Raw genomic sequence first — 20,891 nt, forward strand, 5'->3', positions numbered from 1 at the left:
TTTATGTACATTTTATGTACAGTTTTATGTACAATTGCGTGGCATGAGAAAATATTAGAAATACATTATATTAATGCTGGAACTCTTACCCGTCCTGGCAATGCAAATTCTCATTTTGAGATTTCCATCTAGATATTCTACCATATCAATGGTTGTCATAGTAGCAGTCTCAATTGAGAATTGTGATTATATACTTTATCAAATAACTACTTGATGAAAGCTCAATTATTCTAATGTAGTTCAGCCAGAATTCTGAGCCATCATCTTGCCTGGTTAAGGAAATAATTAAGCAACCTAAAAAAAAGATTTCTTTCTTTCCGTTGAATTGTACAGATTTTACCGTATTTCACTGACTGGAGGGTGCCATCAGGTGTAAGACATGCCATTACTTTATGTACCACTAAGAAAGGAAAAAAAAGCCTAATAGTTATACTCATGAGATGACATCAATTAAAAAACACAAGCCAGTTTTAGAGATGTTAAAGTGGCAAGGGTAGGGGAGGCACAAGGAATGTACAATCCATAAAATACGGCACATATATACATATAGAGTTTTAGTTGGCTATTGGTCATAATCATATTAAAATGTAAAGAAGATTAAGCAAATCGCTATTTCTGCCAGATATTGTACAGATTTTTTAAATCCTAGAAACCTATAATTGGAAAAGATAGGCGATCGTGTAGTCAATGCTTACACCTGAGGAAAGGCACCATGAGATCATCTAGAGCAGAGCTGTCTAACCTTTTGGCTTCCCTGGGCCACGTTGCAAGAATTGTCTTGAGCCACACATAAAATATACTAACACTGATGATAGCCCATGAACTAAAAAAATTGCAGAAAAAAAAAATTCTCATAATGTTTTAAGAAAGGTTACGAATTTGTTTGGGGCGCATTCAAAGCCATTCTAGGCCTCTTGCGGGGCTGCGGGTTGGACAAGCTTGATCCAGAGTATGTAAAATTTAGCAATTGATTGCCTTTTTTATTGAAGTACCTTCAACTTTACAAAAGAAATTATAATATTCCTTTAAATAGCCATCTTCAGAGTATCTCCTGGTAAACTTTATATACCCCTTTTCAAGATCACTTAATGTATGGAAGAGAATAATTTGGGATTTAGATGAGTTGTTTAGTATTCCAAACAAGGTGCACACTGAGACACAGTGTGTATGTAAGAGCTATAATCGTCAAATGTCATGGTAAGTGCCATATGGAATTTTAAAAAAAATCATCGTTCCCTGCCTTCTAAGAATTACCACATTCTACCTTTCGGCATTCCCCCCCCACCCCCCGCCCACCCCAGATCTAAAGTACAATTCAAGGTTAACTGGAGCTCTATGTGGTGAAAAGGTGACTTAATGAAACTGACCATGAACCTTATCCTTGTGGACAGCACTGAGGTATGCCTTGACCAAATACTTGGCCTTAGTTATCACCCTTAGTGCTGGAATTCAAACTGGGTCATTGTCGAGAGAGGCCAAATTGAGTTGCTAGTGAGATATGGCTGGGTGACTAGATGGACTACTTGCAGGAGGCTGTCTCAGGAGGTGGGTACAGCAGTGCATCAGCCAACAGGTGGCCTCACGGAGGTTTGAAGTCCACAGTGGCGCACCCAGCCTGAAGTGTGGGTTCAAGTGCAGGTTTGGAAATAATACTGTGGGATTTGGACATTGGGTGTGGACCCGATCACAGTGCACAGCACAGATCTTGATTATTATTGAACCTTCCCTGCAAAATCAGATTCACAGCAAAATGGGACCTGGTTGGCCCACAGGTGGGGCTAGAGGAAGCCTGCAGATAGGATGAAATGTCAGTAGCTGTACCGTCTGAATGAGTACAAGGATGAGGAGCTAGATTAATCTTTGAGTTTTTGTGTTTTAGATGATTGCATCACAAATGTTTCCTCCTTTGGGGACAATTGCTGCTAATGGTGAGAGCTTACCTTTGTAAAGTGTTTTTGACTAAAGTGCTTTCACAAAACATATAATCTTGCCTTCACAATAAACCTGAGGGAGAAGCTGGGTCTTATTACCCCATTTGGCAGTTGAGGAAAATGAGGCTCATAGATACTAACCTTAAGGTCACTTGTTATTGGCTCTTGCTTTTTTCACTATGCTATGCTACCAGCACTTGACTCCATATTTGTTTCCAAATTTAGAAAGCACATATAGTTTTCCAGCAGCTGCTGCTGACTTTGGGGACTGCCAACATTTTGTTGCTTATCTTTTTACCTCCCAAATCAAAAGCATAATTTTTGCTCAGTACTGAAGGGACAAACAAGCAAAAACAAAACACTGTTCCCTCATAACTTACCAGGTTAAACCACTTTCCTCTGTGAGGTTATGTTACTCACTTTTGGAAGTGGTAGGTATTTCTTCAGTCTACCTTACCTTGTTTAAACCTCTGTTATTCTCACTGCTGTTACTTTTTAGGTGCCTTGTAGTAAACCATGTACAAGTCCAGACAAGGAGTCCAGAGTTAGAGCAAGTTAAACAAGAGTTGCCAGCATTATTAGTTGTTGACATAGAAGTTGGTGTTAACCGTGAATAGCTGGTTTCTAACTTTATTTTACCTGGAGAGCCTCTTCTGTTTTCGAGCAGTGTCCTCACTGCGGTTCCTTCCTTCCATCTCATTCCACAAGTATCCTTTCCGCATTCTTACCTGTATGTGCCCCTACAGGGGTGCAGACTACATATGTTCATGGTGTTCATCTTTGTAAACTTTAAAAGAAAGCTTTTTATTTTAAAGTAGTTTCAAAATACAACAATTGAGCATTCTGTAAGTATGTGAGGTAATTACTACGGGTGAATATTAGAGTGAATGAAGCAAACAACATGACAAGCCAGGAGATCTGCCTTGTAGTCCAGGTGTTGCCCCACTTCTTTACTGTGGAATTTTCACAAACCCCTTAAACTTCTGACACCCAGTTGCCATACCTGTGAGAAAAGAGTTGCATTAAATGATTTCTGGAATACCTTTCAGTTTCAAACCTCATTCAAGTCTGCAAACTGAATATGTAAGATTGTATTAAATAAAGGTAGGATTGCTGACAAACCTTCCAGTGGTGAAAAGGATGATCTAAGTGAGCTTAAATTCTGTTGATAATTTTGTTGTGATTGAGAATTGAATGGAAATAAGTTAATAGTGATGCAGCTTTCTGGCAATTATAAAGTCAACTGAAACCCACTATTATTAGCTAACCTTTTAAGTTTGGTTTCTAATGTTGCTCACCACTATATGCCCAACACCTAGTACATGGCTTGGTCAGTATGTTTTATTTTGGGAATACTTTCATACAAATTTGATGGGCTTTTTGACCTATATTTACCTCATTAGGGCAGACAGCTCTAAAATTCAGGAGGTCTAGAAACAAGTGATAAAATGCCAACTGGAAAGAAATTTTAGGAGTAAAATGTGGCAGTAGGCATCAGGCTGCTATCCTTTTTTACCCATCAAACCAGTGGGTGGTGTTTCTGGGTTACAAACTCAACCGATGGAGTTTTAATCAAGGAGGAAAAGAAGCCATAATTTGTGTTTAATGTAGTAGACAATAGAAATGAAAGAATAAAGTGATACCAAAATTTTGTATATTCAAATAAGTCTTAAAGTTTTATAACATTTTAACCCTAACATTTTATTGTATTCTGGGTTGCAATTACTCAGGGCAGATGAAAGCCATCACTTCTCTTTCTAGAAAAATAAATGCACACGTACTGCCAATTTCACATGAAGTTTGAAGAGTTTCATGAACTTGTCGTCATCTGGTGGTCCCTAGTCCAAATTCTTGATAGAAAAGAACCTAGTGTGTTAAACCTTAAATACCCTTACAAATAACCTAGACCAGTGTTTATTAAACTGTGATCCTGAGATCAGTTGAATGGATTATGACCAACATTAAAAAGAAGAAAGAAGAAAATAGGAAATACCAGATTGTATATCATAACACGCTAAGAGTAGGTTTTGTTTTTTGAACCATCTCTTTCCATTTGTATGCCTGTATGTGTGTTTATGTTTAGTACTAAGTCAGAATATAAAATGCATTTCTGACTGTGGATTGAGTGTAAAGTTTGAAAAACATTCATTCTGGGTGAATCTCTTCCATCTTATAGCTGAGGAAAACTGAGGCCCTTAAAGGCTAAATGATTTGTTCAAATACTCCCCTTTCTGTATTTTAAGTGAGCCAGCCAGGACTGAACTAGATTGATTGCTGATTTTTACCATGCTACATTGCTAATTTGTTGAAATAGAATTGTGAAGTAGACCATTTAAAAATACTAAGTGATTTGTCTGCTTCATAGTTGACATTTTTTAATTCCTTATTTTTCCGGCTGAAATCATCACTGTCATTATCTTTTAAAATAATTGGGGCCTGTGCTTCCTTTCCGGAAAATATCTTGGTCCCTCTCAGTTGGCTGTCTGCACACCTCAATCCTGGAATTTGACATTTGGGGCCTAATCAGAAGAATTTCAGAACAAGATGTGAGGGGTTGTTAAGTTTTTAATGTCCAAACCAAATTAAATTATTTTGAATTATTTTCAATTCACTTAATAGTTAAATGCAACATATGGCACCAGATGTTGGTACTGGATCATTGGGAAGACATCTAGTAGTCGGCAGTTATCTATGTGAGGTTTTTTTCAACCTTGAATACCATATGAAATGCAGATTCTGATCCAGAGTCTGGCTGAGATTCTAGGTTACTAACAGGCTCCATGTAGATGCTGCTGATCCTTCAACTGCATTTTCAGTAGCAAGAACCTGTATTACCTGCCTTATTACTGTGGTAAGAAAAAGTAGCTGTCAGATAATTTTTCTCTCTTGATTTTAAACAGCCATGCTCATCAGTCCTTACATTGGAGTAATAATGCCCCTCTTTGTAGCACTGTTTTAGATGATTCACATTTAGCACTACTTCATTTAACTAGTATTGTCAGAATTTTCTACAAAACTTACTTTTCTAAATAACTGAAATTTTTAATTTTAGAAAACTTGTTCTATAATATTACATAATTCTCTTTCTCATAAAGTTACATGCACTTTACTTTTTTTTCTTTAACTTAGTGGTGTAAGAGCCATGTTTTTTGGAGACTTCTTGGTGATGGATATTGAGCTATATGCAAAATGAGTAAAGATCACAAACCCTTCTTAGTTCTTGTATCTGTGTTTTGTGTTTTTTCTCTTTTGTCTGCATCCAGCTGCCAATTAGTAGTATGTCTGCCTCAAAGCAGCTGGTTTCCCTTTCCATTCTAATTGATTACTTCTGACCTGAAAAGCCAGATACTAGATTTGTTAGAAATATTTATGAGATTAATCCCAGTCAGAAAGGCCTACCTGGCATGGGGGCTTTCCTGTGAGGAAGCGGTCAGGAGGTTCAGTAGCACTTGAGCAGGAGAGAAATCCTTTAGTATTAACCCTATTCTGAATAATTAGGTCAATAGGAGCTTACTTGTTCGTGACTTTCACTATGTGCTTTTTAAGCTGGTTTCTAGATCCCTCTCTAACATTGTGTGTTAAAGTGCGTATGAAGATGATTTGGAGGTGTCTGTATGTATGTGTGTGTTCTGGTATTGAGAATATGATAAACATAATAAATAAGCAGTGCTTCAGGATCCATCTAAAATGGAGACAGGTACCTGCCAAAGGCCGTGGTTCTCTTACAGAGGCTTTGCAAATGGTGTTAATAATAATAACAACAATAAAGAGGATATTTCTTGGTTCAATTTAGTGTTCTAGGGATTTAAAGACTGATTTCTGGTAACTGACTTTAGCAGATTATTAATTATAACAATAACAATCATAACTCTTGTTTGCTGAGCCCTCACTGTGTCAGGCAGTCATTATTCAGACAAATGTTACAACAAGGAGGGCTGTGGTCATGAAGGGTGCATTTGCATGGGGGGTAGCAAATGGCTGCTTTCAACAAATGAGAGTGATCCAAATAGATAGGAGTGAGATTAAATATTTCCATTAGTCCCTCTTTACAATAAATAAGCATGTGTAGAACCTATAGCAGGTGTTTTTTTGGTTTTTTTACTCATCAATGGTAGAAATTGTTGGAGGGTTCACACCCATAAAAATCAAATAGTAGCTTATATTCTTCTAATTCAAAGCAGAGAGAACCTGTTTGCATTTTAATTAGGTGGAATCCGAACATTTATCATTTTGAATAGCCTTGTTATTGGTTCTGTGTTAGAAGTTGTGAATTATATTCTTTAAAATTAAGACAAGACTGAATGTAGCCTTAACAGTTAAGTTGAATTTTGAGATCCTGAACAGGCCCCATCTGAAATATTTTTAGTGAATTACAACCTTTAAACATTGATCATCAGATTTGTTTTTATTTGAATCTTATTTTTACTCCTAGAATATATCTTATGCTTCAGTGTACTTAGGTGTACTGGTATAATCTTAATCTAATTAACAGTATTTTGTGACCTGAGACTACTGTCAAAGTCCATTATAGAAGCTAGAAAACATTGGGAGGTAAACTGAACCCATGGCCTCAGTTCTCTTATTTAGCACCAGACTCTGACTTACACTCAAAAGAGGCTAAGAGAAAGAAGAATAACATCCTTAGCCTTTAAAGTGTAATAAATGTGTTTTGCTATTAATAACGCTTTTCAGTTTATAGACTGGAAGATTTTGTTTTAAGTATTTGAAACTAAATGCTGCCGGGAAAAAGATTTTAGTAGAAATATAGAGTAGCTGTCTGTCCCTACCCTTTGTTAATTGATCCTGCTTAACTGGGAACATAATGTATGTCTACTGAAGAGAAATCTGTGGGCATAAACTCCTCCCTTCCTGTTGTCAAATATATTTCATGTGTTATTTATCTTATTTAAAAATACAGTAGAGGAGAAAATGCAACTGCTGTTCCTTTAATATCAGAACTATGCATGTTACAATAGGTGTCACTGTTTTGCTTGGACCAATCATGATTGGTGACTTCAGCTATTGGCTCCGAGCACTGGCTGTCTGACTCCATCTGCAGGGCTGTAATACCTACTCTCCTCCGATCCATTCACCACACAACTTCAGCCGGCTGAACAGACTCACGCAGCTCCAGCCCATCTTGCTAACCTAATTCAGAAAACAAGTGCTACAGCTCTGTGCCTGTCATCTTTGCAGTGTAGCATTTTCAGGTGATCTAGGAAACAGTTATTTTTATGAGCAAATAAGAGAAACAGGAATCATGATGGGGATATATTTAACAGACCCAGTACTGGATAAAACTTAAAGCCAGTTTCTATTCAACATAGTGAAAAGGTCACCTTGCCTGGCTGAGAGAAGCAGCAAAATATCAGCTTTGTTGGTTTCAATTAACCTCTTAGCTCGGGCTAATCTCTTTTCCTTGATGTTCAAACCAATTTGGGATATCTAACTCTAAAGAGAGACACACTGTACTCATGGTAGATGACAAGGAAAAGAACATGAAATGTCTCACCTTCTTCTTGATGCTTCCAGAGACGGTAAAGAACAGGTCCAAGAAAAGCTCGAAGAAAGCAAATACCAGCAGCAGCAGTAGCAACAGCAGCAAGTTGCCGCCAGTTTGTTATGAAATAATTACCTTGAAGACTAAAAAGAAGAAGATGGCTGCTGATATATTCCCCCGTAAAAAGCCAGCCAACTCCAGCAGCACCAGCGTCCAGCAGTACCACCAGCAGAATCTCAGTAACAACAACCTTATCCCGGCCCCAAACTGGCAGGGTCTTTATCCCACCATTAGAGAGAGGTAAGTGTCGGGCTAGTCTATTTGCTTTAAAAGTTTTCCTGTGTTGAAGTTTCTGCTTTTGCAAAACCTGTAATGTATTTTAACACAAATCTGTGTTTCCTCTTTTCCCAGAAGCTTTTTATTGGTAATGGAAAATTGCCTTGTATCTTTTCCAAAACAGTACAGCTGTTTTCCTCTTAGATAAAAATGTTTTTGCAAGCTGCAACATTTAAGTGACAGGATTGTCTGTGGGCCATAGAAAATAAGAACCTTTTATTTGTCCTTAGCTTTATTAAAAGTTTGTATAACTTTTATTTTAAACTTTAGTTACTTCTCGTGTGTTTGCAATGATTATGAACAGTTGTTTAGTTAGAACCTTTATTTGTTGTTTTGCCTTGAAGTTACTGAACTGTTGCTTAGCTTGCAAGTCTTTTGTGGGTTTTGTATATTGGGGAAGGGGGTATTAAAAATGCAGGCTGCTGTGAATTAATGAGTTGCCTCTGTTTATAGAAATGCGGTGATGTTCAATAATGATTTGATGGCAGATGTACATTTTGTGGTTGGGCCACCAGGTGGGACTCAACGGTTGCCAGGACACAAAGTAAGCAACAGCTGCATGACCGGTTTAGTCCTGACGTTTACAAAGAGGGACCCTCTCCATAAGCCTGTAACTTGGTGTGGGCAGCTTGCCGATGTCAGGCAGTGCATGTTTTACTTGATTAAGGAGAGAGCACACCCTCTCCAGAGGGCTTTGCCACGCTTAATTTTTTTCTTTGTTTCCTTCTATACTGCTTTGTATCTCACACATCCCTTCTTAACCCTCCAGTCATGGGAGGTTGTTGTGACAAGTCAGGAAAGTTGTATGTTTACCCTTCTCCTAGAAATCAGTTATGTAAGCTTTTATTGTATGTATTTAGTAATGAGGGGACGTGTGCGTTAATCTCTTAAAGCTTTGAAATAATTAGCAGCATGGTCTTATGCTTCCATGGCAAGCTACCCTGTGTACCTTGACTTTTTCAAAGCAGTGCATTTAGGTACGCTATGTTTACTAAACCTGATTGCCTAGGGTTGTTTTTCTGCATTGATTTGCTGGAAATGCCTTCAATTTAGTGTATGAAATAAGATTTCCCTTTCTACACAGTATGTTTTAGCTGTTGGGAGCTCTGTGTTCCATGCGATGTTTTACGGAGAACTTGCAGAGGACAAAGATGAAATCCGTATACCAGATGTCGAACCTGCTGCTTTTCTTGCTATGCTGAAGTAAGCATCATTCGTGTTTTTGGAAAGAGTTTGTGTATGCTGTATTTGTACCCTGCTGGTTTCACAGTTAAATTTTAAGTTCTGCATAACCGAAAAGACTGATGAAGAAAGAGGGTGCTGCTTACCTTATAAATGTTTTTGGAAAAAAACACTTTATCTTTCCGTGGAAAGCATATGGAATTACGCAGCATTTATAATCACACCTTGACATAGAATTTGGGAGCAAGTGGCATGTGTAGTGTTGATTTTTAACAACTTATAATTAAAGACAAATAACTTTCTGGTATTAGCATTATCTAATAGAAGATGTTCTCTCTGAAAGCATGGTGTGTGAAAAAGTCTTTGAAGAAGTAAATGTTCTTGCTTCACAATTTCGGAAATTAAGTACCTTATTTAAGTACCACCAGTTGGGAGATTTCTGAGTATTCTAAGAGTTATTGTCTCCTAAGAGCAAATGAAAACCTTACTATCTGTTGAAATAATCTGATCTTTGTGTACACATACATATACATATTCATATAAAATCAGACAGTCTCAAGGGTAAAAAGTATTTGCATTTGATATTAGAGGGGAAACCTTAGAAAGATATGGATAGTCTTGTACAGTTTCATGTGGATTTATACAGAAAGACTTTCATTTGTAATATAGAAATATGAAACTGTAAGATACGTTATATATTTATTAAAAAGATAGTTTTCTGTCTGGTGGATCTTCTGCAGGCTCCAGTTTATGTTGACGACGATATAGAATCAGCTTCTTTATCATATATGGTACTAGACAATGTGGTAGTCCACCAAGTGATCAAAATCTAATTATTATTCTAAATAGTATTTATATGATTTTTCCTAATCTTTATTCTAGCACAGCAAAGTATATCACTTTAAAGTTATCGTTATCTGTTGCTCTAGGGATTTCAGTTCATTGGAATAAGTAAAATGTTTGTTGAAAAAAGTATTCAGTGGGTCAACAAGTTGGACAATACTCCTACATATAGTTAAAATGTTGCTGTACATTACTGTCTCCTGAAAAATAAGTACTATAATTAGTTCTAGAACCTGAAAGTATTTAATTCCTTATTCATATTACAGTATTGAAATCTAATTGTCAATGACAAGAACTTTCACAGTGGGAGATAGGGAAATTAAAGGCAAATGAGCATGTGAAGTACCAAAATGTAAACTAATCTGCTACTTTTAACCTTTATAATCTTTTGGAGATGTATGTACAGAAACCAATTTTACTTGCAAGGATCCCCACTGCATGAAGTCAGCTTTCTTGCAAGGATCCCCACTGCATGAAGTCAGCTTTGTATTTCTTACAGCGTTTTCTGTTGCTGAGGAGATTGCTAGCACTAGTTCAGCATTTTGTCTTCACTGCAGTCAAGTAGGATGTTGTATCATTCCTGATGTATACATAATTAGGAAACATAAACAAGAATGGCAGAGAATTACATCTCACCTAAGTCATTTGATTAATCATTTGACAAATATCTTTTCCCACAGATGCATTGCCTACAGTATATGTTGATACAGCTTTATAAAATTATACATGCAGTCCACAAAATGTAAGATCAGAAATGAGTCAGGTGCCATTTGCTCTAATGCTGTAGTTGTGAAAGTGGTGGCCTGCTTCATCGAGTATGAGTAGCCAGTATTCCTGGGGTTGTCAGAAAAAGAGAACAGCTGCTCCCCCTTGACAGTTCCAGGGTAAGAGCTCGAAAGTGCTGACCGTGCTCTAGGATCCTCCCCAGGGTCCTGGCTCGCGGTCAGAGCATCACTGAGTCGCAGGTGTCTTATCAAGTGGCCTTGCCATCAGTAGGTGACTCAGCCTATCAGAGAAGAGAAAGGTTCCTGTGAGCAAAAAGGCAGGTTTCATTTGTGATCGTGGACATTTTTCTCATTGCCATCCTTGTGTTTTTTTACTTTCTTATAGAAGCTATTGCTAATTTCTTAAGTTTTACGTGTTTCGCTAAGGTGAAATACAGTAACTAAAGGAAAACTCAAGATAAAGTAGCTGTAGACCTCAGTTAGAAGAGAAGCAGAAGATGACTACCTTTACATGCCTCTTTGGGAGACTGCCACTGTCTCCCAAAAAGTATATCCCGTGAAGTGTTTTATCTCCTGAAATAAGGACAGTTCACAGAAGCACAGGATTAATACATATTTAAGCTTTCCTACTTTGTCTTTAAATATATCTGGAAATAATGTAATCTTTAATTCTGAAGGTAGAAGGAATGTGTGGAGAAGGAAGAGTTTTGAGTTTAAAAAACAAAAACAAATAAAAAGTCTATTGCTTTCTATGTAAAGTTAACTGGAAGACAGTATTGCAGTCCATACTTGATAATCTATTGAACTTGGAACTATTTGGAAAATATTTAATCTCAGGTTTTACTTTGTGTTTAGGAAAACTCCAAAAGCATGAAGATGCAATAATTGCTCTTAAAATATAACGAGACTATTCTTGATCAAATATAATATAGTATATATAATAGAATTTTGCTATTTGTTTGTAATGTTGACTATTCAATATGCAGTTCTTTTTCAGTTTCAATAGCTTCTGTTTTGTTGAGATGACACTGAGTGCAGCTAGGAAATAAAGGCTAGAATGGTAGCACAAAGTTAATATCTGTAATTACTTTACAAACTTTACTACTGGGTTGAAATATTAATAATTTATTAATATGTTTCAGATGTTCCTTTACTCTCCAAATATATTTGTAATAACTGTCACATAAGGTGATGTTCTCAGAACAAACTTGAAAGTGGTTGTATCTTTTCAGATGAGTGGTTGTACTCATTTTGTGAAAATTCCACTTACATGTTATGTGCTTTTTACAGATATATCTATTGTGATGAAATTGACTTGGCTGCTGACACAGTGCTGGCCACACTTTATGCTGCCAAAAAGTACATTGTCCCTCACCTTGCCAGAGCCTGTGTTAATTTCCTGGAGACCAGCCTGAGTGCCAAGAATGCCTGTGTGCTCCTTTCTCAGAGCTGCCTGTTCGAGGAGCCAGACCTGACCCAGCGCTGCTGGGAGGTGATTGATGCCCAGGCTGAGTTAGCTCTCAAGTCTGAGGGATTCTGCGATATCGACTTCCAGACACTAGAAAGTATTCTCCGTAGGGAAACTCTGAATGCCAAAGAAATTGTGGTTTTTGAGGCAGCACTCAACTGGGCTGAAGTAGAATGCCAACGACAAGATCTAGCGTTGAGCATTGAAAATAAACGCAAGGTCCTAGGAAAGGCACTTTACTTGATCCGCATACCCACAATGGCCCTCGATGATTTTGCAAATGGTGCTGCACAGTCCGGAGTATTAACTCTCAATGAGACCAACGACATCTTCCTCTGGTATACTGCAGCCAAAAAGCCTGAGCTGCAGTTTGTGAGTAAAGCCCGCAAGGGCCTTGTCCCCCAGCGCTGTCACCGATTCCAGTCATGTGCCTATCGAAGCAACCAGTGGCGCTATCGGGGTCGCTGTGACAGCATCCAGTTTGCAGTTGATAAAAGAGTATTCATTGCTGGCTTTGGGCTGTATGGCTCCAGCTGTGGTTCTGCAGAATACAGTGCCAAGATTGAACTTAAGCGGCAGGGCGTTGTCCTGGGGCAGAACTTGAGCAAGTACTTCTCAGATGGGTCCAGCAATACCTTTCCAGTATGGTTTGAATACCCCGTGCAGATTGAGCCAGACACCTTCTACACAGCCAGTGTGATACTGGATGGCAATGAACTCAGCTACTTTGGACAAGAAGGCATGACAGAAGTTCAGTGTGGCAAAGTGACTGTCCAGTTTCAGTGCTCCTCAGATAGCACCAATGGCACTGGGGTACAGGGAGGGCAGATCCCCGAACTTATATTCTATGCTTGAAAACTCACTTCCTGAAGCAGCGTGAGCTCCAGAGTGCACATCTGGTTCCAACTTGCTTGATGCTTAGCTCATCTGCAAATACGTGATCAGTGCCGGTAATTTGTAATGAATGAAGCAGTAGGCAGATTCTAATTTCTTTTAACCTTTTAATTATGTACAGGCCAAAATGCAGCATTCCGCTTTTAACTATATGCTTAAAAGAGCTAACGTTCTTATTCAGGCTTTGTGGTTTTTAGAGTTGCGTCTGTGAACCTGGGGAGATTATGTGCTTTCCCAAGCGTTCTACCATCCTCTCAGTTTTGTCCCTCTGAAGATACTTTTGGATCACCTTGAATTTCCTTTTGGATGCTATTTGATGAACAGAAATAAAGTGATAACAAGAGTTATTTTTAAAAAGAACTCCTCTTCCCCCCCAAAACAGATAAACCTCAGTGTACAATTTTGAAAGAAGTTTTGCCTTGTAATGAGTAATCATTTAGAAAGTAGACAGTGGTCATGTTTGGCTTTTGTTTTATTCCTTTTACATTTGTTGCTTCTGGGATTTAAAAAAATTCTAAATTCATAAGATTGTTGGGTATTAAACACTTCAGAGTATCAATGTAAAATTGGAAAATAAGGAATTGGGGGCATTTGTTTAGGCCATGACTTCTACAAGCAGATTTATTTTCTTTTAGTTTAGAAGACAAAAAATTTCAATACGGATACTTCTTTTAGAAGTAAATTTTTACATTTTATTGTCAGTAGAGAAAAATTAAAGTCCTACTTATTTAAACTAAGACAGTTTAAAGAGGAAGCCTAAAAAAGACTCAGACTACAAATAATTTAATTGATGGCACATAAGAATATGCAGTTTGAAAAAGCCAAACTCTTCTCTCTACTTAGCTTTTGATCCCCACTGTTTGCTTATTTGTATAAGTCATACTGTGTAGAATTTCTATTTTCTTTCTCCCCATTAAAAGAGGACCAAACAATTCTTTATACAAATGGAGTAGCAACTAGTTTTGTAGCACTACATTTAATGTAATGAGATACCTTTGTTCATTTTTTAAAATTTGAAATATTACTTTACCTGATCCACTTTGATTATATACTATATTATTTGTTCATTTTAATTTTGTCCTGTTCCTAGACTGCTAGAATCTGGCCCCTGGCCATCTTAAAGTGCCAACATATGCCTGCAGGGTTTATAAAAAATGGTCTGGAGCGACACATTTGATTACACCTAATATTCACTGCATCAGCATCACATCTAGCTCTCTTGTCCACAGATAATGTAAACAAAGGAGGGAAAAGCTTATTAAAAAATTCTCCTTCACTGCTGGCTTGTGCTGGTTTAGTGCCTGTGTCCCTGGCAGTGTCCAGTGTGTTCACTTCCAGTTGAAGTATCCATGTGTTTCTGGGCAGCTTTCCTGCTCAGTGTGATCCTGAGATGGCTTCCCCCCCGCCACCCAGAGTGTGGTCCTTGGCCGCCTCCTGCTCCTGCTCTGCAAGCCTGAAACTGGCTTGTCTGGAGCCAGGAGTTAGTCCTGGGGTGTGTGTGTGCCTGCGCACCCATGCGCACGGAAGTGTGTTTGTCAGCTCAGGAACTGTCTCCTCTCTACCTGGCTAGTAAGAGGTAAGACAGTAATGGTCCTCCTGCTGGCCCCAGCAAGGCCCATAAGTGACTGCCCTTACTTATTCACTATGCCTCTGGGCCACTTCTTCCCCTGTAGATGTGGGCTTGTTGCCTTCAGCTGACTTCCCTGAGGGAGGAGAACACTGGATTATTGGAAATGTTTTAATCACTCTTGCCATTACCTACATCTGTTAGCATTGATGATGAAAAGCTGTTACTGATGATTATAGATTAGTATTTCCAGGACAACTTTCTAAAACTATAATTACTTCTTATTAGGGAGCTGACAGGTAGTTTGGCAAAGCATTGATGTACAAAGGTACATTTTCAATTAGAAAGCATACTTCTACAAAAGATTTGGTTTTTAAATTATGGTCAAACATTTCAGTAGCTCATAGCTACCATGCAAGTTGGTAGACCTTATAAGAAGGCACTTGTTTTTAAGCCAGAGAAGAAACTTCAATTGCATCCTATCAGATTGTTGAGGTGGGTGTGATAGTCTTCGAGTGCAGAGCGTTCATTCACTAATACTCACTGTCCGTGCCCATGTTAGCTTGCTGCCTCCATGTGACTAGCGAGCTGCTGGTGAAAGTTGTGTGAAATCCTGTACACTGTGTATAATGTAATTTTATGTTAATTGTTATTACTAAAAAAAAAAAATCTACCATCTGATTGGCTGGTACCGAGAGCTGTGGGTAAAATTTGAAAATTCTATTTAGAGTAAGAAGTTTTACATTTTAAACCCTATTCTCCTTTATGCATTTTCAATGAAATGGAATGACGGCTAATGTGCTTGCTTTATTTTCTTTCGTAATCTTGGATTTTGTAGCTTTTAAAACTAGAAACCATTGTACTAACGAAGCAGGCAACTCTACTCTATAAACACAACTTTATTAAGCAGAATACACTGTAGATGCTTTTTCCCCAATGTATCTGGCTGACAGTCTTTGTCGTTATTCATCCTGGGGATAAAGGGGAACTAGGCTAGCAGTTCTAATGTGACATTCTTTAAGCATATCTTAAAATAGTATTTATGTAAATGGTCTAATTTCTACATAATTATTGCACTGAACTGTCTTTTTTGTTTATTAAGGTGTTTAAATAAGCTCAACTAATTCAAGACACTGTAGCCACTTGTGCATCAGTGTGCTTGAATTTCGTAGCTTACAGCATTATTTATGAAGGAAAAAATACATAAATATGAAGTACCTCATGTTGAATGTTATTGTACTGTATTTTTAATGTAACAGTGCAGATCTTGTTAGACACATGAATGTGTATAATCATGTTAAATGCAAATAAAATAAAACTAGTTCATAGATTTGTTTTCCTTAGTGTTTTTGTCACACCCTTGAAATAGTCAAAAATTCATTCTGGCACTTTTGATGCCACTACATTTTGCAGAGATGGTTTCGCAGAGGCATTTGTTAGCTAAGTGTTCAGATATCTTTGATCCCTAAAGAAGTAAAAATTTGAGGCAAAAGGATAGCAGAACAATGAATATGTTAATGACTTGCATTGTTCAAAGCCTGATTGTTAATGAGGAGTGAATGGATGCATTTATATTTCTGTTATGGAATTCGTGGTTGGCCGGTATTCTGAAGCCATAGTTGCTTTCTTCCTGTACTAAGCAGTGTGTTGATACTGAATGACATCTGGCTTGTGATATGACCAATGCTGCTTTTTCCTTTGTTACGGTAGCTTAAGTCTAGGAATTAAAAAAAATGGCATGTAAGAATTTTGAATATAGTTTTTACAAGCTCAACTAGTTTTCCATTATATTTCTTTATATCAAGTATTTATATACACACACATCCACATACTCATACATAATTACACACATACACTTTTTTTTCCCTGCAGTTTCTGATGCTTTTCTACTGCAGTTTTGTGTGAAACCCTGTATATTTGCTTAACCACTTCATCTACTCAGGGTTCAGTTTCCATAGCCTACCTGCCCAGAGGAGTTTTGGAATTACTCCAAAGAACAAAGACACTGGAACTCCCCACTCTCATCAGTTTAATCACAGTTATAACCCGAGTTACAAAGATCTTTAATCCCGGAAAGCCTTAGCCATTATCTCTTTTTTGTTGCCACTTAATCCATATATGTTTATTTTCATTATGTCAAGACAATTGGGAACAATCTTCCTTCATTGTTGGGACTCGGGATCTACATGTCAAGGAAAGTACACTGTCTTCCCAGTTGACTCTATAACTTGTCTGTGAAAGCCAAGGGCTTACACTTGGAAGAAAACAGGAAGGAGGAAAGCATTCCTAAGGAACTAAATGGTATAAAATGTGGAGGCCAAAACAAGCAAGTTGCCCTGAAAACCTGTAGTTAAGTGTTTATATTAGAGCAGGGTTTTGAGTGCCTTTGAGGTGCTTCAGTGAAGATGAGCACACTTTGTGGATTCCTCATTAGTACATTTTCAACATTTTTACAGAACTATTTACATTTATTGACCAACTATTCCCTTTGGTCTACGCTTCACTTACCCTCTTCTTTTCAGAATATGTGTTCTAAAAAACTAATACCAGGGAAAATTTCCAAAAATAGCTTCTTCATTTATTTCCACAACCAACATAAACACTGGTGAAAAGTTTCTCAACTAAGAAATTGCCCGGTAGGTGAGATGGAAATACCTGTGAAGAAGAAGTGAAGACTGTGGCCGACCCTGCCACACTTCAAGCAGTGTAAGGCACTGGCAGCTACGGATTGGTCTCCGGAGAATGCACACTTTCCGAACTTGGGCATCTCCCCCTGATGCCTCTTAAACTTTTTTTGAGATGTGAAGGGCAGTAGGGAAGGTGTAATTCCTATGTTTGCCGATCCGAACTATCCTCATGATCATTGTTTACATGCCCATCTACTTCAGTGTCCAGTGGACAGCAGTTTTACTAGCAGATGCTGCTGTTTTATGCTCTGCCATCCAAAAAGTCCCTAACCTCAAGACATGTAGTGAAACAAAACAACCCAGTCTTTGTCAAACCTGTACTTTAAATACATCTGCGCGTAGGACATAATAAAAGTTACCTATTAGACTACTAGCCCTTAAACAATACTCTTAAGATCTCCCTTTAAGCTGTTGGTAGTAACCAGAGTGGGCATGTGTTCAAAGTTACTATAAGGATGATGTCCTTTTTCACTTCATGTGACAACAGTACGGAAAGTTACTTCAAATTAAGACATATTTTTGTTTTTATGACTGGTGGGTAGTTTTATATTTAGTAAACTCTCTTTGATTTCAATGGTTTTAGAGTAAAATTACATCTGAAAGAAATTAAAGATAAGTCATACTAGTGGCCTCTATGTTAGCTTTGACGTGCAGTACTGCAGCAAATCAGTGAGCAGCCTGGAGTATGAAGATTCTTTTGTGAGAAACTAGGAAATCTATAAAATATTTTGATATGGGCCGGGCGTGGTGGCTCATGCCTGTAATCCCAGCACTTTGGGAGGCCGAGGCGGGCAGATCACGAGGTCAGGAGATCGAGACCATCCTGGTCAGTGAAACCCCGTCTCTACTAAAAATACAAAAAAATTAGACGGGCGTAGTGGCGGGCACCTGTAGTCCCAGCTACTCGGGAGGCTGAGGCAGGAGAATGGCGTGAACCCGGGAGGCGGAGCTTGCAGTGAGCAGAGATCGCGCCACTGCAGTCCAGCCTGGGCGACAGAGTGAGACTCCATCTCAAAAAAAAAAAAAAAAAAAAAATTTGATATGTAGCAGCCTTTACTGTGGCTATACAATATGAAGTTTCTTTCCTTAAACTATATTCAAAAAGTCAAAAGAAAGATAGTGACTATTTAGGGAAGCACAAATCTTTCAAAGCTTGAAGCAGAGGGTACATTCTGCTATACTGTAGAGTATGTAAAAATGTGCTTTTGAAAGATATTCTAGTTGTCTTAGGGAATTTTCATTTTTGTGCTTGTCTTAAACAATACTAAACTTTAAATTATTTAAATTATTTTAGCACCCCTTTTAATTGTGTTGATACAGTGCACTGAACGTTAATTCACAATTAAAGGCTGTCATAGATCTTCAGTCTTCAAGAAAAACTCCAAGAACATTTGGAGGCATTAATGGAATAAAGAATTTTTTTTTATTTTGTTGCATAATTTAGCTCCCTAGAAGAGATAGAAGGTTTAATGAATCATTCAAGGGATCAACCCACCGTTCGTTCATTCACCTATCATTTATTGATCCTTTGCTTCATCCCAGGCAGTCACAGAGGTGCCGGAGAGTCAGCGACCAGTAAGAGGTGATGCGGCATGCCTTGGGGTAGAACAGGAAGTTTCCCAGAGGAAATGATGCTTGAGCTGGGTTATAAAGGATGCATTAGAATGATCTTCGTGAAGACTGGTGATGCGAATTGTCATGAGGGGGAAGGAGGGGGATGAAGGGAAGTCTGGAAGAGGAAATACCAATGAGGACAGAATGGCAGACAGCTTAATACAGTTCAGTAAAGGGAACCTGTGGAAGAATGAGGCCACCTACTGTGTGCCAGGTTTGGAGTAGGATGATCAACTGGGCAGAGGCGTGAAGTAAGCACTTTGTGGATTCAGCTAAATTATCTGACTTTTATCCACAAAATCAGTGACAGAGATTCGAGTATACAGAAAACAACAGTTTGGTGTTTTAGAAACAGCTTTGGGAAGGGTATACTGGATCAGGCTGGAGGAAAGGAGCGGTTCGGGCTGAGAGATCCATGCCAATGCCAGTGAAGGCCAGAGGGGCCGGGGATGGAGAGAAGGATGGAGGTCCTAGAAGTGTGGAGGGGAAATCCCCAGGGTGCAGTGGGGTTTTCAATATCCAGTCAGAAAAGGGCTTGCTGAAGTGGGACACAACCTCTTGCCTTACATTTATCCTACGGAGAGGGAAGGCAAACAGCTTTTTCTCTACCATCCTCTGTAGGTGGTGGTGTGTAGATATCCACCCTTGATTGTGTCTTGACAATCTTTTAGGAAGAAGGTAAAACAAGAGTCCACAGGGTAGAGGTTAATAGCTCAGACCCTAGAGCCAGACCACGGCCTGGTTTTGACCATAGCTCTAACAGCAGGTGACCTCGGAGAAGTTACTTCACCTCTCTGAGCCTCAGTTCCCTCAAGAATGACGGCAGTAACAATACGCTTTCTCAAAATGGTCATCATGGCTATGAAATACATTATTTCTAAAGCACTTACAATAGTACCTGGCAAACAGGAAGTGCCACGTAAGTGTTCATTAAGTGAAACAAAATGTTGAAAGCCACAGATTAAACCCATACACTTGCCTCATTTGCATTTATGAGAACCTGTTTACTTATAGTTTATACATTTAACAATTTGGATCAATGCAGACAATTAAAAAGTGATTTTGTTGCTTTTTGAAATTGCTATGGTCAATAGTTAGGGAGAATATAAAGCCACAGAGAGCTGGGTTATTGAGGAATCTCATACTCGAACCAAACTTCTTATAAATATTTCAATTTTGTCATGTTAATGAGATAGGAATGATTTATTCTGATTAGATGGATTCTAGCACATCAGACAGCTTCTCTGCTAGAGAATTGTGTAGGATTTCTCAGAAAATTACTTTGTAAAAGCTGAACGTGTGTGTGCATAACAAGTTTTTGAGACATTTTCCAAGAAGAGTCTCTTTTGCAGGAAAAAAGTATTAATATTAATATCACCTTTACTAGTTATGCTAGAGTCAAAATAAGGTCTTTTTGTGGCCTACAGTCTTATGCAATTTTGGATACAGCCCCTTCTCCAAATATTTTGAGATTGAAATCAGTTTTAGCATTGACATTATTATGTGTTGAGGGCAGGTTTGACCTTTATTTTAAGTAATGTGAATGTTACAGGGAATATTTGAATGGCTAATTGTTTTTATTCAAGTAAACACAGGCGTGCCCGAAGCACTCACAACTTTATTCAGGTGTACCCATGGTTGTTGACACTTCATCTCTGTCTTCCCTACGAATGCCCCCATCTGCAGTCTCAGTTCATGAGCCAGCACTTGGACCTCCTTTCCCTAGGGCTCTATGATCCCAGAAGCTAATTCTCTGTCCCCTTTTCAGGACCAGATTCTCCTCTATTCTGCAAAGTAAACCTGTAAGAGCATCCTCCAACCTTTCCCCAGAGATTCTCATTTAGGAAGTCTTGGGCGCAGCCAGTCCCGTTTGTTTATATGAAGCTGCAGACAGGTAGTCAGGTTTCTTGTAATGCGCGTGAAAGGTTGAGAACCCTGATGTAGACAAATCCTGGAACCTTCCTCTGTCGCCACATGGACTTCCAGCTTCAGCACTGTGATTCTTGCTGGGGACCCTGGCACCACATACTTTGGGAAATCAGTGTGGTGCTTACACCCTGAACCCATGACCCTGGAGCCAACTCCAACAAAACCACCATCTGCGTCTGGGAAAAACAGACTGGATCATGCTGGAGGCCAGAGGA

At 38.5% G+C, this 20,891-nt stretch overlaps 1 protein-coding gene across 7 annotated transcripts; it reads left to right on the top strand.

The window, feature by feature from the left end:
- The first annotated feature begins 3,962 nt into the window (after window positions 1-3,962).
- Window positions 3,963-15,776, top strand: BTBD3 (BTB (POZ) domain containing 3). Of its 7 annotated transcripts, XM_011948872.1 has the most exons (6): window positions 3,963-3,994; window positions 5,225-5,230; window positions 7,464-7,731; window positions 8,221-8,311; window positions 8,852-8,970; window positions 11,808-15,776. In XM_011948872.1, the coding sequence occupies exons 3-6, from the start codon at window positions 7,589-7,591 to the stop codon at window positions 12,838-12,840; spliced, it is 1,386 nt and encodes a 461-aa protein (XP_011804262.1). In that variant the 5' UTR covers window positions 3,963-3,994; window positions 5,225-5,230; window positions 7,464-7,588; the 3' UTR covers window positions 12,841-15,776. The 7 variants fall into 7 exon arrangements, with proteins under 7 accessions (XP_011804262.1, XP_011804261.1, XP_011804260.1 ...); XM_011948871.1 differs by lacking the exons at window positions 3,963-3,994; window positions 5,225-5,230 and adding an exon at window positions 6,495-7,141; XM_011948870.1 differs by lacking the exons at window positions 3,963-3,994; window positions 5,225-5,230 and having other exon boundaries at window positions 6,495-7,731.
- Window positions 15,777-20,891: the final 5,115 nt, after the last annotated feature.

Source organism: Colobus angolensis, unplaced genomic scaffold (assembly GCF_000951035.1).
Source record: "Colobus angolensis palliatus isolate OR3802 unplaced genomic scaffold, Cang.pa_1.0 Scaffold285, whole genome shotgun sequence".
Taxonomy (NCBI): domain Eukaryota; kingdom Metazoa; phylum Chordata; class Mammalia; order Primates; family Cercopithecidae; genus Colobus; species Colobus angolensis.